General features: G+C 38.2%; 1 protein-coding gene across 12 annotated transcripts; it reads left to right on the forward strand.

Moving 5' to 3' along the window:
* The first annotated feature begins 12 nt into the window (after positions 1-12).
* LOC117426790 (ARF GTPase-activating protein GIT2-like) lies at positions 13-23,951 on the forward strand. Of its 12 annotated transcripts, none has more exons than XM_059032944.1 (22): positions 13-553; positions 5,295-5,366; positions 6,075-6,208; positions 6,873-6,985; positions 7,387-7,492; positions 8,197-8,283; positions 8,399-8,529; positions 8,693-8,787; positions 8,879-8,924; positions 9,415-9,466; positions 10,083-10,155; positions 10,319-10,416; positions 11,167-11,278; positions 11,526-11,668; positions 11,880-12,029; positions 14,964-15,212; positions 16,648-16,737; positions 18,892-18,974; positions 19,202-19,393; positions 19,985-20,113; positions 20,955-21,018; positions 21,282-23,951. In XM_059032944.1, exons 1-22 carry the CDS (start codon positions 502-504, stop codon positions 21,492-21,494), a joined length of 2,484 nt encoding a protein of 827 aa, XP_058888927.1. In that variant the 5' UTR covers positions 13-501; the 3' UTR covers positions 21,495-23,951. The 12 variants fall into 12 exon arrangements, with proteins under 12 accessions (XP_058888927.1, XP_058888928.1, XP_058888933.1 ...); XM_059032945.1 differs by having other exon boundaries at positions 5,298-5,366; XM_059032950.1 differs by having other exon boundaries at positions 19,985-20,142; positions 21,282-21,419.
* Positions 23,952-23,981: the final 30 nt, after the last annotated feature.

Here is a 23,981-nt window from a genome sequence, read left to right on the forward strand (position 1 = left end):
ACTTAACACATTGAACCCCCCATTTTAGTTCGTTGCAGGAATCCAAATATCTACGTACAGTCCACCGCATATAATCAGCGAACGATTTATCCGTATCTCGTTATCAAGAATAACGTAACCCTGAACTCGTCTTAAGCGTACGTTTGTGTCTCCTCTAACCCCGTAAAAAAAACACACGTAGTGCTCCGCCTCCCTCCTTGATCCACGCCGGGAACTTTACGTATTTTCCTTTTGCGAATGAGGACTGCCTCCTCTGGTGTGGCGGTGGGTTTCCGTTCTGTTAAGCGGCAGGCTCCGGCTCTGTTTTGCAGAAATCCGAGCTGAAAAAAAACACACACGGGGAAATTACTTTGTCGTTTGTTTGTTTTTTGAGGGTTTATTTTTGATTTTAGGACTATTTACAAAGTGTTTTGTCACATGCGCTGGATCATATATGACTCGTTAAGTCAAGCGAAAACGTAGTAATTGACATTTAAAGGCCTTTATTGAAATAAAAAAAGGATGTCGAAGCGCTTGCGGAGTAGTGAGGTTTGCGCTGACTGCAGCGTTCCGGGTAAGTGACAAATACTGTAATAATAATATCACAGACTACTGCAATTATTTTAAAATAGAAATATATTGTTTCTGCCAAAAAAAAAAAAAAAAAAAAAAAACGGGCGCAAGTATCTCTTGCGCCTGTGTCAAAACATTGTTGGATTTTAGTTTGTCCTTCATATTTTCTTGAGTGGAAAATAATGTACTGTAATAAACTCCTAGAACGCTTTTCTTATTTTCTGATCAGGTTTTTCTATTGACGAGTAATTTGGTGCTGTTTTTAGTTCGTCTCTGCTTAGCATGAGCGAACTCCAAATTTGGTACCAGGGATGTGAATTGTGAATAATTTGAGGTGTAGCATGTATTATGTTGTTGCATTGATATCTTTTTTTTTTTTTTTTTTTTCCTCCCTTTGAGCAGCCAGACAACTCCCTTTTATTTACAAAGATGGTTTATAATATGTCGTTTACAGTTATTTCAGTTTGCTGCTAGGCACTGGCAAACAATTATTCAAAATAAGTTTTGTTTCAAAGTCTGGCTACTCCACAAACTCTATTTGATTCCACCTACTTTGGAAAGCTAGGAAAACATCAGTACTGTCTTTAATTTAACAAGTGCTTGACACAACTTTGCACAATTTCACATGACTTAATGCGCTTACCTTGACAACCATGGGAGTCTCTGTATGTTCTCTCCAACACTGACAGCTGCTAAGGAACAGGTGGGAAATAAGACACTAAATGAGACCCTGCCTTGGTGACACTGGTCTCTGGGTTAGTAGGTCACTGGGTAAAAAAGCACATTACTGTGTGCTTTACATTATCATTACTCAACGTAACATAAGCTACATTTTCATAGGCACTTATATTATTAACATCAGTGCCGTGCCAAGGGTGCTCAGGGCCCAGTTGGAAGACTCAGATCCACCCCCCAAATCACAAAACTAATCCACACGAAGTACTTTTAAAAAGGGACCTTCCTAGCCTTCTCTGAAGCAATGTCAGGGCCCCACACTAAAGCTAGTTGCTGTTTTTATATCCGGACTTGGTAAAGACTCAGCACTTTTCTTCCTGTTTTATTGCTGTGAATGGCAGTGCATGCCACAGTCTGATATATCCTGTAATATATGCTTATTTATCTTCACCATTAAGGCAAGTGGTCTCTTGTTAGCATACTATAGTTACCTTTGGGTAACAAACAGCATAGGGATTTGGTTTACAGCTGAGTCAACCTGTAATTGGCTCTAATATTAGGACTTTGGGGGCAAGCCACCTTTTCTTCTGTTGTACTTCAGGCTTTGATTTCTGTTTGTTCCTGCTGGAGGGAAGGTGGGTACTGATGGCACTGTAGTTCAGGTGTTTCACTGTCAACATGCTCTTCAGCTCTAAGACAGAGAGGCTGCAGAGGTCGTGACTCTCTAAAGACAGTAGGTGTGATTAGGAATAATAACATGGTCTGACTTATGTCACTGGCCCTAATTTGCATTTCTGACCGCTCTCTGTACAGCAGCTTTTAAAAAGTACCACATAACAAAATAAACAATAACTGTGAGAGTATAAGTAGTCGTGAAAATAATGCAACAGGTCACTGCATTTATTATTGTTACCTCTGACCACTTTCTAATCCCCAATGTAACAAGTTTCACCGGCTGTGGCTGTAGCCACAGGAGAGCCACACACACACACTGGAATGGAAAATAATAACCTGTCATACTGCATAAATACTCTGCAGTGGCTACAGTGAGCTTGTGTGGCTGTAGATGAGAGGACATGCTTTTTAACAGTGGTGAATTATCTGACTGCAGCTATTGACCGTGACCAAACCAACAGCACCAGGGGCCATACATTGAATTCTGTAAACATCTGGATTGACATCATGACACATACAAGGTGTTTTTATTTTAATTGCCTTGAACAGGGGTTTTGGAATGAGAGAAACCTTAAAAAGTGTTAAAACTAATAGGTTTAAACATGGGACCTAAAATATTTACGTCCTGTCAGTTAAGTTTTATTTTATTTTTTTAAAGGACAAAGTGACAAAAAGACACAAACAGCAGGGCCAAAAGAGATCTAGATGCAGAGGTGGCTGCAGACACTGATAACGCAATGCCGTAAATACTAACGGGAGCTTCAGCAGGGGAGGGTTTGCCTGTCTAAACTGCTTTGGTCTGCATGGTCTTTCAAGCAGTACCAGAAAAATAAACTCACACACATGCAAAACGTTAGGCTTGCTGAGATCGGTTGCTCAGCAGTCGGAAGTAGCTCTCAAATGTGTGTGGCAGCATGAAACTGAAAGACCACTCACTGTACATCATACAGTTTATAGTGATCCCAGCCCTACATGCTCTGATATTGAGCTGCAAATCTTCTCTGTCTGTCATGTGGCTTGTTTGCTACAGTATTACTGCAACACATTCCCCAGCTGATAACTTAAAAAAACTAACTGACATTGAAATAGTATTTATTTTTTTCTCTGTTGTTTATTGTATGTGTTTAGTTTTCTCCTGTCTGTCCTTGCAAATCGAGACTTCTGCATAAGCTATGACCTCATGTTAAGAAATTCTGAAATATACTTCCAACCCTGGACATGTCTGTGCTCTGTGAATGATCTGTGCTTCGCTTGTTGGAACTTGCAGTTAATTGCTGCAAGAGCTCTTGAGAATAAGACGTTTGACATTTTTTGGTTTTAAATATTTCTTTTGGTTATTTTAAATGTCATTTTGTTTCTTCTTTCTAAATTAACTTTTTTTTTGTTCTGGTAAACCGAAGAAAAATATATTAGTCTGATGCTTAATAGTTGGCCAAAGCAATTTTTTTTTTTTTTCTTGTGGAGTGTGGGCTAACAGCCGCTCATGTCTGCTAGAATATTTGGTCTTTGTGAACACAGTATGGTAATTATATATATATATATATATATATATATATATATATATATATATATATATAATATTAGTGTGTTTTATTTGGATGAGTCACACCACAAGTTATTTTATTTATTTTTTTAACTCTGGTAGGGCTGCGAGTAGGGCAGTTCACTCTTACAGGAAGTCCATTTTTACTTGAGGTTTCTCTGAGCTGTTGGTTAGTAGTGCTATGTTAAAGCAGACACAGTCAATGCCACAGTAATTCATTTTACAAAATTGCTGAGGGTTTAGTATCGCGTTACCCTTGAAATCTGTCCTTTATTAGGAAGTCAGTAGTCTAGGCAGTGCCATCTGCCGTAGTAAAAGACTCCAGTCCCAGACAGAGATTACAGTAGAATGCAAATAATTAGACTATCCCATTTATGGTATTCTGCTACCTAAAATAATTAACATGAACATTTGGTGGAAAACATTTATTATGAAAACATTAAAAACATTTGATATGCAAACTTCAAGACATAACTTGCACATTGCAAAGGACTTTAATTAATTACAGTATATAAAAGGGCTTCAAGAACAAACTTGATCTATTTAAATACAGATATTAAAACAGAAGTTACAAATTCTCCTGTGTCCTAGATATTAATAAAGTGTAAAGTGTGTTCTACAAATCAACACAGTACAATCCTCTGAATCAAGATAAAGTAATTAGTGGCAGTACCTTGTGTTGGCTGTTCTATATTTTTGCCTTGCTAAAATATCCGGTAATTACAAATAATGACACATTTCTTCTTTGTACTGTAACTGCAGCATGTAATTCAGAAAACCCTGGCATGATTCTGACTTGACACACAAAGCAAGAGGAAGCTGGTACTTTGTAATCTATTTAACAGGATGAGATGCTGCACTGTCTAAACATCCAGTGAAGCCTGTGACACGATTTCATTGATGTTGGCCATATATGGAAGTAGAAGTACACTTCCCTTTCATTAACCCAGTACAGTATCGCACAGGCAGATGTTGGGAGAATAATATTTTGCATTTACAGTTACAAGTTAAAAACAATAAATGAACTTAAAAAAAGAACGCTAAGCCCTGCTTGTTCTGCTTTGACAAGCCTTGTGATTTGCTCGTAGTTGGCTTTGTGTTCATGGACCCTCGGGTTGATGCACCTCCAGAACGCCTTCTGTAAACTCTCTTGTATGCGACTGCAGCTTTATTAAATGTTTTATTTTGTAAGAGAAATATTTAAATCCATATGAAACCACAGAAAAACTGATCTAATACGTGATTTGCTACACACTATGTGGGAAAGTATTTCCCCAGAACTGACTTTTTTTTTTTCTTTTCTCATGGTAGTTTGTGGTTCTTGTCAGACAGAATATTGTGAACAGTGGTATTTTTCTTAATTATTATATATATAATTTTTTTTAAAGTATTGTACTCCTTAAAGTATTAGGTCTGACTGCGCACAATAATAAGATCATCACACTTTTTTTTTTTTTTTTTTTTTTTAATTAGGCTGCATAGTGTTGGTGTGAACTGACTGGGTTTCAAATTTGGTCTAGCAGGAAGTCTCTTATATCTTCCTGTCATTATTTATAGTGTAAAATAACTGTGTCTTACAGTTTGCATTGACTGCTAAGCAACCAGTCATATAAAATCAAATCTGCACTCTTTATACTATAAATACAGTATCTGGAACTGCTCTTAGTATTTTGTTTTCCATAAGTAAACCCTTCAGCTAGTATACACTGGTTAGCTGTCTCCAGTGAAGTCCGAAGTATCTCCTGTTCTGTATTCTCTCGAGGCCAATGCTCACAGCTAAGCCTGGGGTATGTGTACGCTGTTTGGCTTAGAATCAATGGTAAAATTGTTCATCTTAACTTACTCACAGCAGCTGTGGATATTGGTACGGTTGCTGAGAGACACAAATCTACTGGCAATACTGACCTTCGAAGCAAAAAAGGTACTCAACAGTTATACTGTGATTTAATAATTAGGCCTACCGCTTTTCCTTGGCTTTGATTTCAGTTGTTTTTTTTTTTTGTTTTTTTTTTTAACTAAACAAAAATGATCAAAGGCTTACATTTTTCATCACAAACAAAATACCTTTCGGGTAATGAGAGACCTCAATATCCTTCACATTTACACCGCTGATTTCCTTTGACTTCGGGTGTATGTTGTACTTCATAACATGTTTGCCAGGAGGTCACTATGTTGCGTAATGCAATGGTGATTATATATATATATATATATATATATATATATATATATATATATGAGATCTGGTTTGTGGTGTTTGTCTGGAGTGCATGCGGTGCCCGACACATATTCCAGTAAGTGTTAGCCTGCTGTTGACAAACATCCTCCAGCTGAGCCTTTGACACTTCTATCTAAATGGAGGAATAATCCGGGGAATCAAGGGGGCTTAAAAGGGGAAAGAATCAATAAAGCCATGCTGGATGTTTAACATTGCCAGCCTGACTGACTGCCTCTAGTGATGTGTTTGTGTGTATGAAAAGAATGACAGTGGCAAAACAAAGCGAGGAGGAAGAAGTTTGCAGGTGGAAACGGGAAGCTGATCTGATGGGGGCCCAGCTGCTCATTTAGTATCCAAGGTCTATAAACAACAGTGTGTTTATCTCCCCCCCCCCCCCCCCCCCCACCCCCACAGACCCTCGCTGGGCCTCTGTTAACCGTGGAGTGCTAATCTGTGATGAATGCTGCAGCGTACATAGAAGCTTGGGACGGCACAGCTCACAGGTGCGGCATCTAACACACACGCCCTGGCCTGCCACACAGCTACAGGTAAGCATTAAATCTGTATCTTAAAATGATAGTTATCACCCACTGCGCCTGAAATACCCCGGTCGCAGGAATAGAGAATGTCCCAGACATGCTTATTTTTTATTATTATTATTATTATTATTATTATTATTATTATTATTATTATTATTATTATTATTATTATTATTATTTATTGATTTAAGTAATAAAGAAGTAAAGGCATGTTCAGTGTTTATGATGGTGATGACATTGTGTCACTTCAGTGGGCCCCTGGGCTTAATGTCTAGAGTCATCAGATCTGTCTGGAATGCACTGCTCTATTTCTGTACCAAATACAGTATCAGTTCAGAGTAGAGCTACAGCAGCTCCACTTTAAAACGCAATGTCCTTGTTGATTTTGAGACATGTTTCAAGATTTGTGAACTCCAGGGTTCATTGCTCTTCCTCGCCTGGCTACATTTGAAACCGAGCCTTCAGAAAGAAAGCCCTTATTCGTGTGTTCAGTTCCCGTAATAGTGAAGTGAAACCAGTATTGGTGTTTGTCTTTGCAGCATGTTGCATTGTTCCGTAGCTGCAGGTGTCATGCAGGCCACTCTGTTTATTAGCACAGTTCTTAGTGGGTGATTAATACTTGCATTTGTGTGCATATTTCTGTAAATGCATTATTTCTGATCATATTTTGCAGATGGTGCAGACGTTGTATGGTAATGGTGCAAATTCAATATGGGAACATTCCCTTCTGGATCCTGCATCAATAATGAGTGGCAAGCGTAAGGCCAACCCACAGGATAAAGTACAGTGAGTATAGCGATTGTTAATTAGCAACCAACAGTTACTGTCCTAATAACGTTCAGTGGTAATATTCACAGAGCCCTGAGATGCCATTTAAAGTAACTAGCTCCTGGCTAGAGATGCACAATATTTATTTGTGTAAAATCCCTGGCCATAGCCACTGCATAATTACTGCAGAAGTTAAGAATTTAAAATATATATATATTTTTGTCATGCAAGCATGTTTGTAGGTATTAAACTGAATCATTCTGACTGTTTGTGAGGACAGTCTTTGAAATATAATCTTTTTCAGCTTCAAAGAAGTATAATGCTGTTGGTTTTGGTGTGCTGTTAAATATTCATATGTCTTCATTTGATACCATAGTGGTAAGAGGGCCCTTATAAATCACTCTCATTCTCCATCCTAGCCCAAACAAAGCAGAGTTTATAAGAGCCAAATACCAGATGCTGGCATTTGTCCATCGGATGCCATGTCGGGAAGAGGACAGTGTTACAGCCAAGGACCTTAGTAAGGTACAACATACATTATGTCATATAGCTGTGTCATAGCGGTGCATTTTAAGCACCTGTGTAATAATTTAAATGCACTGTTTGCACATGGATCTCTATCGTCCGACGGTCACCCTGTGTAGTTATGACAGTTTGTTTCAGTGCATTTCTAATGGATCTTGTGACATTTAGGTCTGCAGTAGTAACATCTTGATTTCTTGGCATGGACAATGGAAAAACTGAGTTGTAATTCCATATGCCGGAGAACTAAAACTTCATTTTTCAACGTATAGGGTGGTCTTTGGGCTCTCCCTCTGAACGAGGAATATTGAAAACACTTGCTATGAATCAGTAATCTGATCTTTTTTTGTCTTATGATGAAATCATGTTTCCAAACTCCTTAAATTATATATTTGAATTGTATTTCTAATTCAAATGTTTTACTGCTTCGCTCTCTGTACTTCCAGGAGCAACTGGGATGTTGATTTATTGTCATGTAAATCCTGTGTAAATAGATAGATAGATAGATGGAATGTGTTTTTTATTGAGATACTAAATTACCCCAGTACAACAGTTCATGCAGTGCGGTCCTGTATTATATAGTCTTCACTGTAACAGGAACACATTGCACACAGTTTTACTTCCCATAACCATCGCAGTATTAAAGTGAAGAGTTAGTACTGTACGTAAAGCCTTGATATGATCATCCTATGTCCTAATTTCCCTAGCAACTTCATTCAAGCGTTCGGACTGGGAACCTGGAGACGTGTTTGAGGTTACTTTCCCTTGGAGCTCAGGCAAACTTCTTTCACCCAGTAAGTCAAACATTAGCAGAACAGAAATACTGATAATCCAGGTTAAACCTCAGCATGATGTGGCAGCTGTTCCTCTTTGTCAGCTCTAGTTTGAACTGTTTTCTATTCCTTTTAGGAGAAAGGAAACACTCCCCTTCATGTTGCAGCAAAAGCTGGGCAGATTTTACAAGCTGAGCTTTTAACTGTGTACGGTGCCGATCCTGGGGCTCCAGATGCTAGTGGCAAAACCCCAATTGACTGTGCAAGGTAAGAGACTGTGTTTCAGTATATTTCATCATTAAATCAATTCTTAAAATACATGTTTAAAAAAATGTTTGCTGTCATTTCTAAAAGGAGGAAACAGTTCATGAAAGTGTACAGTTTGCTTATACATGCAACATTAGCATGTATTTATTGATTTCTTTATTAGGCAAGCAGGGCATCAGGATCTTGGAGATCGGTTGGTTGAAATCCAGTATGAGCTCACTGACAGGCTAGCATTCTACCTCTGTGGGAGAAAGCCGGGTAAGTTGAAAATTGAATGAGATTAAGTTGCCATCGGATCTCTGTGCTTTTTGTATTGCTCGACTCCTTACTACTTCGTTTGTGTTTTCAGATCATAAAAGTGGACAGCACTTTATAATTCCTCAAATGGCAGACAGGTAAGAAATTGTCATGTCTGGGAAATCAATTTAGAAATAGAGAATGAGAGCCTGGGTGCTCAAACGGGGTCGTTACATTTGAACTGTGCCTGGTTCTCCACCAGTTGGGAGTGTTGGAGATGCAGGGTCCCCCCCCCCCTCCCCTCAGCCACTGCTGGCTGTCAGTGTCTGCTGCTCACTGAGCAGGGTTCACTGGCTTAGTATTTTGTTATGGGGCGGAGGGCCCAGATATGTTTTGTTAGTTTTATGCCCTGGGTGTAACACCAACCACACAGTTCAACTATAAACTACATTCTGTGACTTGACTGTTCTCCTTATTGTACAAAATCGCAGATTTTTCACTTTTTATTTTAATGCTGCTTTGAATGGATTAGGCACATGTAAGTATCCAAGCTTGAATCGCCTACAATTTCATGTTTTTTTTTTTTTTTCTGTTTTTAAATATTTTAATGGTAATGTCTTTTTTTTTTTTTTTTTTTTGGTTTTGTAGCAGTCTCGACTTATCTGAATTGGCGAAAGCTGCTAAGAAAAAGCTCCAGTCTGTAAGTGTGCATTCTCAGGGCTCCCCTGAACACTTTTCCTTTTAATCAGGCTGTATAAGTATTGTATAGTTTTGTACATGCATCCTGATGGTTGGTGCGTGGTACACATACTACACAAATAAAAAAGAAGTTACTATTTCTTCCTGGAAGAATACTTTAAAACCCAGCTGTTAGGCATCAAGACATTTTCTTATTTTGAATTGTGTTATTTGCTACTCTTGGGGAAATAATACCTTGGCTTTGTGAATTTTAAAGATGTGTTATTTAAGTGCTACAGCACTAACACCACAGTTTTATACAAACATATATTCCTTGTAATTTTAAAGCTTTGTTGGTTGATATTATTTTTAGCAGAAGAGAATATATATATATATATATATATATATATATATATATATATATATATATATATATATATATATATATATATATATATATATATATATATATATATATATATAATATATGTAATCCTATCAGTTTGCATGCTAAAATATTTGAGGACATACTGTAAACTTTCTGCATTTCATCCCAGTGACACATCAGTCTTGGATGTAATATATGTCTACATTATTATTCACCACTAATTCTGTTAATCCAATAAATATGATTACAGCTAAGCAATCACTTATTTGAAGAATTGGCCATGGATGTCTACGATGAAGTTGATAGAAGGGAGACCGATGCAGGTGAGAATTATTATAATGAAGTTAAAAACACCTTGCATGTGTGAACAAAATGAATTGGTGCTCATTTAAAAAAAACAACACGTAATACATCAAGTTAAGATCCATGAAGTGAATTGCTGCAAGAGTTAAACCTTTCAGTGACTGTGTTCTCTGCCCTTTACAGTGTGGCTAGCAACACAGAACCACAGCACCCTAGTAACCGAGACTACAGTCGTGCCTTTCCTTCCTGTGAACCCAGAATACTCCTCAACAAGGAACCAGGCAAGTATTTGCAGTTTGTTTGTTCAGCTTCTTTTCTTGTGCTGCTTGTGCACCAGCATTACACCCTTAACGAGCTTCATGCATGAAAATACATATGGGGAAAAATGGCATCCTCATATGAGGCTATCATGCATTTGCATTTTTCATATGTCCCCATATAAAGACTAGAAGAGTGTTTTTTTTGTTTTTTTTTTCTTCTCCTCCCATATGAGGACGCCATGCATGAAAGGGTTAAGGAAAACATGCATGTACAATGATAAGTGAAATCCCAGCACATGTTTTCTTGTTTGGAGCCTTGACTTGTTTAAAGGGTGATTTAACCACTATTGCAGTTCACCAATGTAACCACGTGGTGGTATCATTTAACAGTGCAACAGACTCTTGTCGTCATGCCCGTGCTATACCCCAGGTGTAGGTAACCATGGTCCTGGAGTGCCTGGTTTTTCTTTTACCCAAGCCCTAATTGATTCAATGATTGGCTTAATTGGTCAAAATAACTATGTGTTCCAGGTATTTAGCAATTGATGATTAAGAGATACCTACAAAACCTACAAGATTGTGGCATTCCATGACCAGGGTTGCCTACCCCTGTTATACCCAATACCTCCTTCATGTGAAATTATTGAATGTATTAAAACTTTGGGGTAAATAGAAGCTGTTTGTCTGTCGCTTTCTGACTGATTCATTTTAGAGTTTTGCATACATCCAGTTTAATTTATCTTGAATTGACTTATTTCTATATTTTTGCAGGGGAGACAGAAACTTGCAAGGTTCAATGCTCACGAATTTGCAACCCTTGTAATTGATATTTTAAGTGATGCCAAACGTCGACAACTAGGAAGCTCTGTTTCAAGCCCTAAAGGTAGAGTATAACACCTGATCTGCTGTTCCGTGCGTCTTAGGTGACTGAGAAACGGGACTGCTTTCAAACAGCCAACCGGGTGACCTTGAAAATGAGAAGTTGCACCTCATAGATCTGTTTTTATATCGTATAAATATTTTATGAAAATAGCTTTTTATTTTTTATTTTCATTTAACTAATCAAGGTCTCGCTGAAATGGAACACTGAGAAAAAAATATTCTTTTTTTTTTTGTTTGTTTTTTGCCAGAAAACGTAGAGCTGATACTGAAGAACATAGGCAGCCGCCATGGAAGTGAAAGTCAGGACAACGACCAGCCTGATTACGACAGCGTGGCGTCGGATGAGGATACTGAGCTGGAGCCGTCATCGGTGAAAACAAACCGGGCCAAGGTAATACGTCGCTGATTAGGAAAAAAGGCAGCTCTGGAATCTTGCTTTATATTCAGTACAACAGATGAGTCTGTGCAAATGTCTTTTAACCTGCGAGAAAGCATTCTTGTTCAGCATCTTTCAGCATGTGTCGTAATCATAAAATGTTGTTACAGTTGAAATTATTATTATTATTATTATTATTATTATTATTATTATTATTATTTGGCAGAGCGTGGACTCGGACTTGTCAGATGGGCCAATCACAGTGCAGGAGTTCATGGAGGTTAAAAACGCGCTGACGGCATCAGAAGCAAAGATTCACCAGCTAATGAAAGTGAACAGCAACCTGAGTGATGAACTGAGGCTGATGCAGAAAAAGGTACCTTCAGAGCACTCTCACCATGGCACAAACACAGACCCCTTATAGCTGCGGGGCGTCTGGGAAATCACAAGGGCGCAGCAGTGCACCATAACGCCGTTGCTTTAATGCTGTGAATTAGCTATATCTTTGTAAAAGGGATACCCTGTAAAATGGGTAAAGTGTGTAAATGCGCTTGAAACACAAGCATCAGATCTGTTTATCATCTATTTCAGTACACTGCATTCAACAGAAACTTAATTTTAGCGAGTGACCTTCTCCCTGGTATTTACAGCACTTTCATTCTTAAATGATCAGACGTCCTCTGTCGCCCCAATCTCTGAAACCAATGAGAAAGGTTATGGTACAATGTGATAAGGAGTACCTCAGTGGTTAGAGTGCTGGCCTGTTGTGCGGAACATTGTAGAAACATTCAACTTAAAACCGTGCTGGAGAATGTAAAAAATGTAAATATGGATATCGAATCTTCCAAAGCTGTGGCATTGGTGTTAATTGCCATCTCCATTCCTTATGCTATACGTACAAAGAAAAGTAAAATCAGCCCCTGTTAGTCGAACTGGAGATCTGATGAAAAAGTAATGAGTTTCTGATGCATGTGTTGTTACTTGGGAGACTTCAACCTGGACAGAAGTGGGTAACTTGATCAGATACACAATAGCCTTCAGACAGGAGTGAGAGCTGGAATTACAGTGCAGAGGGGACTAATAAGGTGTAATAGAAGATAGAGAGACCCGAAAAGAAACCAGTCCTTTGTGCTTAAACTTGTGTTTAAAAAAAAAAAAGTTTGAGCTCTTTTTTTATTTTATTTTGCCAAAGCCGGGATCAAATTGTTCTCCCGAGTTGTAAAATATAACCGGGAGCAGTTCACATTTGAATGAAATGGACACAAAGTGGCGACAGATTTTTATTTTTTAAAGATATCACATTGCTATTCAGTCTTTTTGTTAAATCTCAAGTTGCAAATGGTCTGACAGCCTGTCGCCACCATGGCTGTTGTTTTAGCAGACACGGTACAGTGCAATTGTCAAACCTCTTTATTAGAATTCAGATTGAAATAAATTAATAATTGAAATAAGATGGTGATACAGACATGGAAACACATTTTTTGTATTATTACTAAGAGCAGCAAGTTAGTTAGACTTAAGATGAGGATTGAAACCAGGTATTCAACCTTCAACCACTAGACCATACTGCTTCTGACTACAGACCCTAGTAAAGTCTTTTAAAATAAGCACCAGAAGTAAAATGTATATCATTCTTAACACCTAGAAAAGTCCTAGTGTATGAAAAAGTAGTTTATCAGAACATGTCTGGTAACTTTTATAAGTTGATGCCTGATATTGCATCAGCATAGTTCAACAGAGGCAACCTCCTGGTTCTGCTAGGCCAGCCTAAAGTCTGGTCAAAGTGATGGTTGGTCTAGCAGAACCAGAAATGGAGTTGCTTAGCGGGGATCCAAATCTGTACTTTAGACCTTGCTGCACCCAAGTATTGCATTCGACTGTAAGAATGTTCTCTGCATCATGGATTGTACACGTTTAACTAGGCATTCATGTTTTGCACTGGGTAACTTGATACAAGGAGAGTCTAGCTGTGATCTGTGAAGCTGTGTGGGCTGGCATTGTGTGAACTTACGGCTGATCAATATACAATGATATTGCCTTAAATAATAATATTATTAAACCCTTCCTGCTGCACATGATCAAATGCAGACAAGGTAATTTGAGTATTTTACATTCAAATGTTATTTGCAGAAACATGTATAGCCTTTGCTTGAATTTACCATTTTTCTGAATGTCCAAAACAGCTATTTTTCTTAAAGCTTCCAATTCTAATTTGATTGCCTCAGCTTCTATTCATCAGCACCTTTTGCGGTATTATAGCGATCCAGTTATACCAGGCTTGCTCAGTCACTTCTGCAGGGATCAGGGTGTCTCTTAATTGGGTGCTACATGCTGTATTCTTTGCCTGCTTGCTTAAGTTTTGCTGTGTCCTTGTTTTTCTGCTAAGCATGTTTTAGGTTTAACTTCTTCATCAGTTATACTCCCTCTTGAGTTGTAAAATTTAAGTAAGAAAGAATACAGGAAAGTTAGTGCAATGCTAAATTATTTTCCTACAAACGGTGCAAGATTGATTTTCAAACTTAAACACTCAATCAGACTAACAACGCCATCAAATTAAACATGGCTTATCTGGGGTCGAATTATACAAAAGGAATTACAAGTCTAGAAATATATAACCTTCCAAATTGGAAGCTGCATCTTCAGACTCCATTAGTAAAAAGGAGATTCTCCTGTACCTTTTATTACAGAGCGCACCCACAAAAGTAGAAGAGACAGATCTGCAGTGCTAAATGCCATTAAACAGCACATAAAATGTATTTAAGAAAAACATGAGGTGTTTCCGGCATGAATTCTAAGTAATGTTGGCATTATATATTGGTTTATAACAGTAATACATGAAGGCTGCATCTTGTGTGTCTGCTACAAGAAGTTCTTTTAAAAAGCTTAGGGATTTTGGTTCAGAAATCATTCGTACAAGCCCAGCTTGTAAAGTGGATATTCATTTTAAGAATTACGTTATAGAGGGTTTTAACAGTGTAGAGCAAGTAGTTCAGTGATCATAAAACTAGGTAGTGGATTCACCCCAGATGATTTGAACAGGAAGAGAAGTGTTATTCTTTTACCATATCGTACCCTGCAGATTGGGTAAAGTCTTGCAATGTAACCCTCCTAGTCACAGAACAGGAACCACACGTAACCAAAAAAAAACAAAAACACAACGTCATGAGGAAAGACTGACAGAAATGCATTTCTTACTCTAAAGAAACGCACCAATCCCCTTGAATCTCTAATCTAAAAAAAAGAAAATAAACAAAAAGAAAAGCTTGCTGCAAAAGCACCTTTTTAGCATATTGCTAAACGTCTCTTCCAGCTGCAAACGCTGCAAAGCGAGAACACTGCTCTCAGGCGGCAGGTTACAACCAAAATCTATCAGGTCCCGACTGGTTCAGAATACCCAGACCCCTCCAGCCCTTCATCCCTGAAGCGGCGTCCGTCTGCAAGAGGCAGCCGGCCCATGTCTATGTATGAGACTGGCTCTGGTCAGAAGCCCTTTCTCCCAAAGGGAGAGGTCACCTACCCAGAAGAGGGTATAGCCAGACTGCAGCCCTTCCCACCACATGTAAGTACAACTGCAAGGAGCTTTTGCTATTCTTTACTCTTCAACTGGTTTTTTGTTTTTCCTTTTTTTTGCAGCTTTCTGATTGTTCTAATCTCCCAAAGTTATGCTTCATTCCATTTCAAAAGTAGCTGGGCAATATCGGTCATAAAAAAAATGTGACAAGCTGTTAAGATCACACATTGGTTCCAGTGCACAGTTTATCGATGCCTGTGTCAGGGCATAGACCTCTAAACTTGGTCAGGGATAATAAATAAGTATGTAACTCTTATATGAAGTAATGGGTGGCCAATCAAGTCCTGTATTGAACTAGATTAACACTGCTCTTGTCTGTGCAATCTGATATTATCATATCGTGCATATATTGATTAAAAAAAATTAGACAAAAGAAATAGGATGGTATGGCAGACAGGGAAGTTGATGCTTTAGACCTGTGGGTGAGGATAATAATGGGGTTAAAATGATCCATCAAGTCTGTTTTTAAATATTTCTTGTTTGAGCTACTGATATTTATATCATGTTTATGTGCACCCTTTTATGAGCAGACTTGTCTGGATTTCTGAGACTATTTAAACCGCTTGAGTTTTTGTGATTGTTATAGAAACAACCTTTATCTTGTGAAAATATGATGATCTTGGAGTTTTGTATCTGATAATTATTTAAAGATTTCTGCTTTCTATAAATAACATTTAGCTAGCTATGTACTACAACACTGAAATTAGTATTAAACATTTAAAAAAAAAATGTAATTGTTTTGTCATTTTTCTATTTTCATTTCTCCCCGTTGCCAAGAACATTTAACACCTAAGATTTATTCAAACAGTCTTTTTGCATTTTGGTTTTTAGCAGACCCAAACTTTTCTTTCCTTGTCGACTTGGTGTTTCTTTGAGAAGAAACCCCAAGATGTGTGTTTTGTGTTTTAATCGGTATGCCAAGATCTCCTTCAATATTTAAATAAAGAAAAGAAAAAGACGTTTGGCTGTGTGTGTCTTCGGTTCCACAGTAAACAGTTTACATACCCATGTATCCACAGTATTCTGAAGTTTCTCATGTTAGATTGTGAGATTCCTCAGAAGATGAAAAATGTGTTGCTTCCTGGCATGGCCGATATACTTTGAGAGGTCAGTAAGCAACATGCTGATGTGCCTGAAGGGAGTTTCATAAAAGTATTCCTAATATCAGGAATAAAAATCCAGATGCACGAAGATCATTTTGAAATACTGTAAAGTCAAACCAGAATAAATAAGCAAGCAAAACCTTGGCATACTGTATCTGTCTTTCACATATTGTTGGTTTTGACATTCTTTCCTAATTGTATTAATTTGTTATTTTTCTGTCTTGGTGGTTGTGTTGGTTTGTTTTGTGTGTGTGTGTGTGTCTTTTTTTTTTTGTTTTGTTTTTTGCCCGAGTTTGTTTTTTCTTTTTTCCCCCTTCCAGATTGGAAGGAGTGCTTTCGTGACCTCCTCTTCATCTCTCCCTTCCTTCCCTTCCACACTCTCCTGGTCGCGGGATGAGAATGCACGAAGGGTTAAGTACCTTCTCAATTGGTCTGTCCCCCGGAGGAAGCGGCGATCTCCCCGAAAGCCCCTGGCCTCCATCCCCACCCCTCTCTCCTCCTCATACTCCCGTCCTGTCCCGCTGCATGATCCATCTCTCCACCTTTTTTGCTCTTCTTCTAAACTGATATGTATCTCCACCTCTTTCTTTCCTTTTTCACATGCCACCTTGTTTTTTTGTTTAACCTCACATACTCCGAATGTTGCACAGTGAGCACAGTTTTTTTTTTTTTTCCTCCATGTCGGTGTGCTGTCAAAAACTCGTGTTTTTTTTTTTGTGTGTTATTTCTACAAATAAGTATACGTGAGCACTGGTTAAGATACTGGTTAGCAATGTGAGTTGCTAACCAGTACCACCCAAAATAAGCTTGTTACAGAAACGTGTGAAAACCCAAGTGCCAGAGATTCAAGAGGTTTTGACAGAACACTTGTAGTAACTGCACACCATTCCTAACAGCACACCACTGTACTAAAAGCATTGTTAACCCTATCCTAGGTAGTGCAAGCTGGCTGCTGGTTTAGAAGCAGTGCATACCAGAAGTGAGGTATAGCTTGATTTGTTTTTTTTTCCTTTCAATTTACAGGATGCAGTAAGTAAGTTAGTAAAAACTGTATATTCAAGCACAGAGCTTTTCTAAAAATTAATTGGTCACAAACCTTTTCACAATCTATACTTTGAGAGGAATATGATCCCAAATATAACCTTGTAACAAGTTTTGATCTTCCAGATTTATTAAAAATATATATATATATATATATTATAATAATTTACATTCTTGGTATTAATTTGGCTTATCCTTTCTAAAGTAGAATTTTTTATGAGTCACAACTCTTTTCAAAGCCAGCACCAGCTATGAGTAATTATCTATAATTAACCAAATTGCTTCCTATGAGCAAATTTCTAACCTACAGGCTCCCTCAAGCATGTTCACTCTGCAGTAACAGAGGCACTTAAAACAGCTGGTCGGGTCAAACAAGAGTGCCTTTCTATTCATTACTGGAATGAGCATTTTCTGTTGCCACGAAAGAGGATGATAACATAATGTTAAGAAATTGGATGTTTGAGGTGACACAATAGCCAATTGTTGCCATGAGATTGTCATGTGGCCACTGAAAATAACCTTTGTGACCTCTTGACCATCAAATAAGAAGAGGATTGTTTCCCACTTGGGTGGGGAACAAGGGTATGTATGTGGTTTAATGGACTGCTTTTTGTGCTCAATTAAATATGTCAGTTCTGTACAGCATTATGCGTGTCTATTGGAGAGGTTTATCTTGAATTTAAATGCCTGTGCACCAAATTAATATGTTGGTAACAACAGTATATTTACTGGAGGTTTGGAACACGGGTGTTGTTCTAAACTCTAGTTTATTCAGTTTGACATTGATCTGTTCCAAGATGAATCTTAATCTTAATCATTCATCCTGATAGGAAAAAATTCTTATCCTCCAGTATTTAGAGACAATATTGTTACAACATAACAGTGTTTTCAGTGTGTTTTAATTGAGCATTATGTACTGGCATTGCTGTTATAAACAGGTGTTCAAATATTTGTGTCCGCTTTCCAGAAACAAAAGGGGGCTTAATGAAGCTCCAGGTCATGAAACTAATTATACATTTATGGTGAAGTAGCTGGTCTGTTGTAGGGCCACAGATAACACATTGATCATTACAAGTAATGGAACATATATTTGAACCCTGGGTTGGTGACCTCACATGACTAACACTGGCGTTTGAAATAACTAAATCACAACAATTTAATTTCTGGCTTAAAGGTTGGTTTGCTTGTTTCATGCAAAGTCACCTGATGTTGTGTGGTGTTGTGTTCTTTTTTTTTAATTAGGGGTATACTTTATTTGCACCAGCATTGTGTGTGAGTGTTGATTTCAGTGGAACATTTCCCCTACAGCATTTAAAGTGTTCCAGTGCAACACCTTTTGAATTGAAGATTTGGCATTGAGGTATTGCCAGGATATGTTTGAGCATGGAACTTTGCATTGAAACAGGAAAACTAGCCCCCTGTCTTTAGCAGCTGTTCTGTTCAACCCTAATGGCTGTGATGTGCATTAAGCTTTTGAAAGTTATAGTAGGCACTCCCTGTTACTGTGTTTCTGATTGTTTTAGGCCTCTAAACTGGAAAAGCAAAGCAGCATGCCGGACAGCGATTATGACAACACACCCAATGACTCTGAACTGGATGATACAGGGTAAGTGTTAAACGCTACTATATTTGCCTTTTGTGTTGCAATGTGTGTTTTTTGCATACTTGGTTGCATTTAAAAAAAAAAAAAAAAAAAAGATTGATTGCTCCAGTATAAAGGGTTCTGCTTAAGAGTACGTTTCCTTTTCCAAAATTACATTCCCTGTGCTATACAAACCCAGGATCTTCTGGTGGTCAGTGCAAGTATTTCATGGCGGGTTGTGTTTCTTGCAGATGCAATCGAAAGGGCAAGCTGAGAACTAGCGGGTGGCATGGAGAGGGCTCCATCCCTGAGCTGGAGCAGGACCCGGAAGCAGAGCCTGACTCCACCCTGCCCAGTACAGAGGATGTCATCCGGAAAACCGAGCAGATCACCAAGAACATTCAGGAGCTACTGCGAGCCGCACAAGAGGACAAACATGACAGGTAGGGACTAGGGGCTAGGGGCGGGGGAGAGGGTAAGGTGGGGCGAAGGATGTATGGATTTCCTCTAACCGGTAAATGCATTCTTCACTGCTGCCCAGAAAGGCTTTGCTGCTGTTCTCTGTGCATTTGTGTTTCCTCAGTTACAGCGTAAAAGTGGAGTATTGTGGAAGGCCACTTAGTAAACCCTCCTTGTTGTAAAAAGTAGTTTTCCTTCACATACTAGATTCGTACTGCTCAGCCCATTTTGCCCTCATGTCCCATTTAGAAATTTCTGTGAGTTAACCTGAGCTGGCACATTTCTCATTTCTCCTTCCTCCTCTCTTTGTGTTTTTCTAAATCTTTCTGTAAAAAAAAAACAAAAAAAAACTTAAATTTACTTTTCAAAGAACCAGCAATTTATTTGGAATGCTGATAAAGGATTAAGATTTATTTTCCTATTATTTATTTTTATTTATTTATTTATTTTTTTTAGTTTTACCTTCTCCGTCTCCTATGATTTCACTTTTTTTTCTGTTTCTGTCTCCCTCTCTCTTTCCTCTACTCGTTTTTTTTCCTTTTCATTTTCTGGTTCCTGTCCTCTGTTCTAAGCAGACCTAATGAGCGCGAGAGCCTGCGAAAGCTCAGGCACAGTCTCGGCTGTTTCAGTACCCTGGTTCCATGGGCCGACAAAACTCCTTCCCTGCATTCTCTCAGCCTACACCAGCCCGACTCTGCCTCCTGGTATTCCGGCTTCTGTCCCTGCCTCCCAGGCACAGTCTCTCCTCTCTCTCTCTCTCTCTCTCACTGCATTGTGCAGCAGGGCTTATACATGAAAGGCTTGCGTTAAATTGTATTAACATAACCAAAGACATCAAGCTCCCTGTTTTGCAAAATTGTTCATGGCATGTTTTAAATAGTAGAAACAACCTGTGTGTGAATTGATAACTCTGCAGTTAACTTGTGGCCACTTGTATGTATTGGTATTTCAACTTTCTTTTGGATGAAGTAATGATGGGTTATAGCAAGCGGGTCCAAAAAGATTTGACCAAATAAATGGGTTTCGAAATGATTGCCTTTCATGTGTATCCACTGTGACTCTTTTTTCTTGTTATTTTTACCCATCGACTCCTTGAATATGCGTGCCATGCTCCTCTATAGATAGCTATTTATAGAAAAAAAACTATCCAAAACATGAAATACTCCTACAAGGCATAGCCCAGGGGGGTGTAGTGCTTGTTTTATGAATGATCTCTTCAGGCACACTGTGCATGATAACCCAATGACCCTGCCCATGCAAGAATACCTTTATATTAATAACAACATAATGGAATAATGAAAACAAGATTGTGGTCCGTCATCATTAACTAAAGATGTTTTGATTTCATATTTAACTACATAGAAGCCATGTACCTTAATTCCAGAATTCAGTGCCTTCATCAGGAAGTCAAATGATCAAAACTACTTTTTAAAATGTCTTGATTTGTGTGTGTGTGTGACCTGTCGTTTTTCAACCGATGTTGGGTGCATGTTATAATTTCTTAAGCTGTTGTCTCATTGTTATTATGTTGTTTTCCCTCTATAGTTTTATACCATGTTCAGAAAGAATACACATCGCTGTAACCGAGATGGCTGCCCTCTTTCCCAAGGTGAGTTGCAGATTTTTTTTTTTTCCTCATTTTTGTCTTCCTCGTTTAGATTTAAAAATGCTGCTTTCTAGTGGTATTAAAGTAACTTTACATAACCTGCTAATCAGCAAGTAAATATTCTGTAATGGGAATAACCATTAACCTATTGGTATGCCATAACATTTTATAAAATGTCACTTTATGCTGCCTATAGTGACAACACAGTAAAAGGGTTAACACAGTGTGTTGTTTTTTTGTTTTTTTTTCTTCTGTCCTGTTTGCAGAAGCCGCGGTCGGAGATGGTCCGAACTTCACTCAGGCTGCTGACTTCAAGTGCTTATCGTCTGCAGTCGGAGTGCAAGAAGACCCTGCCTGTGGAGAGCGGTCCAGACGCCGACATGCAGCTGGTCACCCAGCAGGTCATCCAATGTGCCTATGACATCGCCAAGGCAGCCAAGCAACTGGTCACCATCACCACCAAAGAGAACAGCAACTGACACCACTGCGGGGGGGGGGGGGGGGGTCCTGTTGAGTTCCCTTATCACTTGGTTAAGATTTTATTATTAATTTTCATATTTAAATAAATAACAAGTGGAGGCATTTTTAATTTTTTTTTCCAGGTTTCTATCAGTATTATTATTATTATTATTATTATTATTATTATTATTATTATTATTATTATTTGCATGTTTTTTTTTATTTAAATAATACTAATAATAATAAAAACCTTCCCAGAAAACATAGCCAGATACCTTACTACAGCAATACCTGTGGTTCCATTTTGGACTTTCTGTGTTCATCACTTGCTACCATTTCAGTATCTTGTAATGATAAGCTCCAATAATTAAGTAAACGTAGATTTCAGTTTAGTTTTAATGCTGTTTAAATGACCGCACAACTCAACCGTTTCTACTAGTGTATTTACAAGAACACATGCTTTAGACTTTTCTTTGTCTGTCAGTAATTGGTTGAAACCGTGTAACTTAAACTTCTCTGACCTAAAGTGGTTCCCCTAAAACATATACCTTCTCACAGCCTTCTGAAGCAGGCTCATTGAGGCATTGTTGGGAGTCTGCCTTGAAACCTCTTCTTAAGGATAAAAGTCAATGGTGTGATATAACTAGCAGGATGTGAATGGATTTACCAGCATGCAAAACAGCCTTTTAATGGATTGAACAATGTGCAAACAAGGGACTAAAAAAAAGTCTGAAGTTTTAAAAGCTGATCTGGTTCAATCGTGTAATTATTTGAAGGGACAGTAAATAAAACAAAAAGGGAATTAACCAAGAACGGTTACTGCCTTGGGACAAGCAAGCTTTCAAAGAACGTTTTCAGTGATTTTTAGAATTTATTTAATTTAGTCTAGATCATTCACTCTAGATATTGAACCCTGATCACCTTTACTTTTGAGCTTATCAACGGATAACCCCTCAGCTCCAAAGTATACAGTGTAGGATTGAAAATGAGCCAGTTTAATATCAAATGCAGCACCCCGTAGTGGTTGCACCAGTACTAGAAGTCAGCCCTTCGGAAGATTGCTGCTGTGGAGAGAATCCATGAACAGCCCTTGGTGCCAATCAGAAAGCTGCTTTCCCAGGCGCTGACATCACTGTATTCTAATTCACAGGTATTGTTTGATTCTGTTCTGATTTCAGTGCCATCAGTTGGTTTGTATTCTGTCCGGAACTGTGAAACTAAAAGCCATATCCCAGTGGTATTACAGCACTGATATACCTCATGCGTACCACCTTGGGAGCTAAACCACAAACACCTGTTTCTCTGTAACATTCGGGTCCCTGCCATCTTTAAAATAAACCATGCTGTCTGTTTGCAGATTTGCTAAGATTTGTTCTGTATCATTTGAGCAACTGAATTCCATCTCTGCCTCTTGTACTCTCACCTATAGAAAAAATAAGAAATGTCCTGCATTACATGCTATGACATTTCCCTAATACCATAAGATTATTTGAATTTCCATCCTACAGGGTTCATATTTTTTATATAATATTTTTCCCTTAAAATATTTTTTAAATGCACTTAAGTCTACAGTAACAGTAGCTCATCTACCTATTTGACATATTACCTGAAAAACTGGTTACTTGGTTACCATCTGTCAATTAAAATCAGAAATAACAGTAGCTTCATGTGTTATTTTAATATCATTTGCTACTTTCCATTTAGTTTTTTATAATGTTGTCAATTTATTATTCAGAGCCATGTTGTTCCAATATTGCGTTTTTTTCATTCCCCCCCCGTGTCTGTTTCTAGTAAGTTTTTTCAGCTCAATTCACTGGTTCTGTGGACTGATAACTTCTCAGGCATTTCATGTGATGTTGTGATCTATGGCTCCATCTGTTCTATAGTATAGTACGATTTAGTTTCCAGTCACAAATGTGCCGTTTGTCTGTGAGAACGGCTAAATGCCACCGATGACACTGTGTACCTGATCATCTTTACCCGATCACTTACGTGGTGTTAGCCTTTTTTTTGTTTGTTGGTGCCATACTCTACACAGCATTTTACTGTGGTGTGCTGAGATCCTTTCTGCAACCAGGTTACTTCAGTATCAAATGTCTTTTTGTTGCTGCTAGAATATCAGTTTGTCCTGTAAGTAACAGGTAGGGTGAGCCTTTTATTTTTTATTTTATTTTTTTCCCCCCATAAAGCTAACGGTCTAAAGCAGGTGCAGACCCTTCATTCTCAGTGTTATACTTGAAACTCAACAGTTGTTTGTTAAATGTCTTGTCGTCTACAATGCAATGTGGGCAGGTATTCATGTACGTTACAGCCATTGGATAAACTCGCCTTTCTTTATAAAATTGTATTTATAACTGTAGCCTGACATTTGTTTTTAGCCTTTATTGTAAAAATTATTGTATCTGCTTTTTATGTGTTGTTTTTTTTGTGTTTTTTTTCTTGCCTGCTGATTATGTAATAAACCAGGCTTTAAATTATCGTTCTTTGTCATTACTAATGCAGGACCC

This window comes from Acipenser ruthenus, chromosome 11, assembly GCF_902713425.1.
Source record: "Acipenser ruthenus chromosome 11, fAciRut3.2 maternal haplotype, whole genome shotgun sequence".
NCBI lineage: Eukaryota > Metazoa > Chordata > Actinopteri > Acipenseriformes > Acipenseridae > Acipenser > Acipenser ruthenus.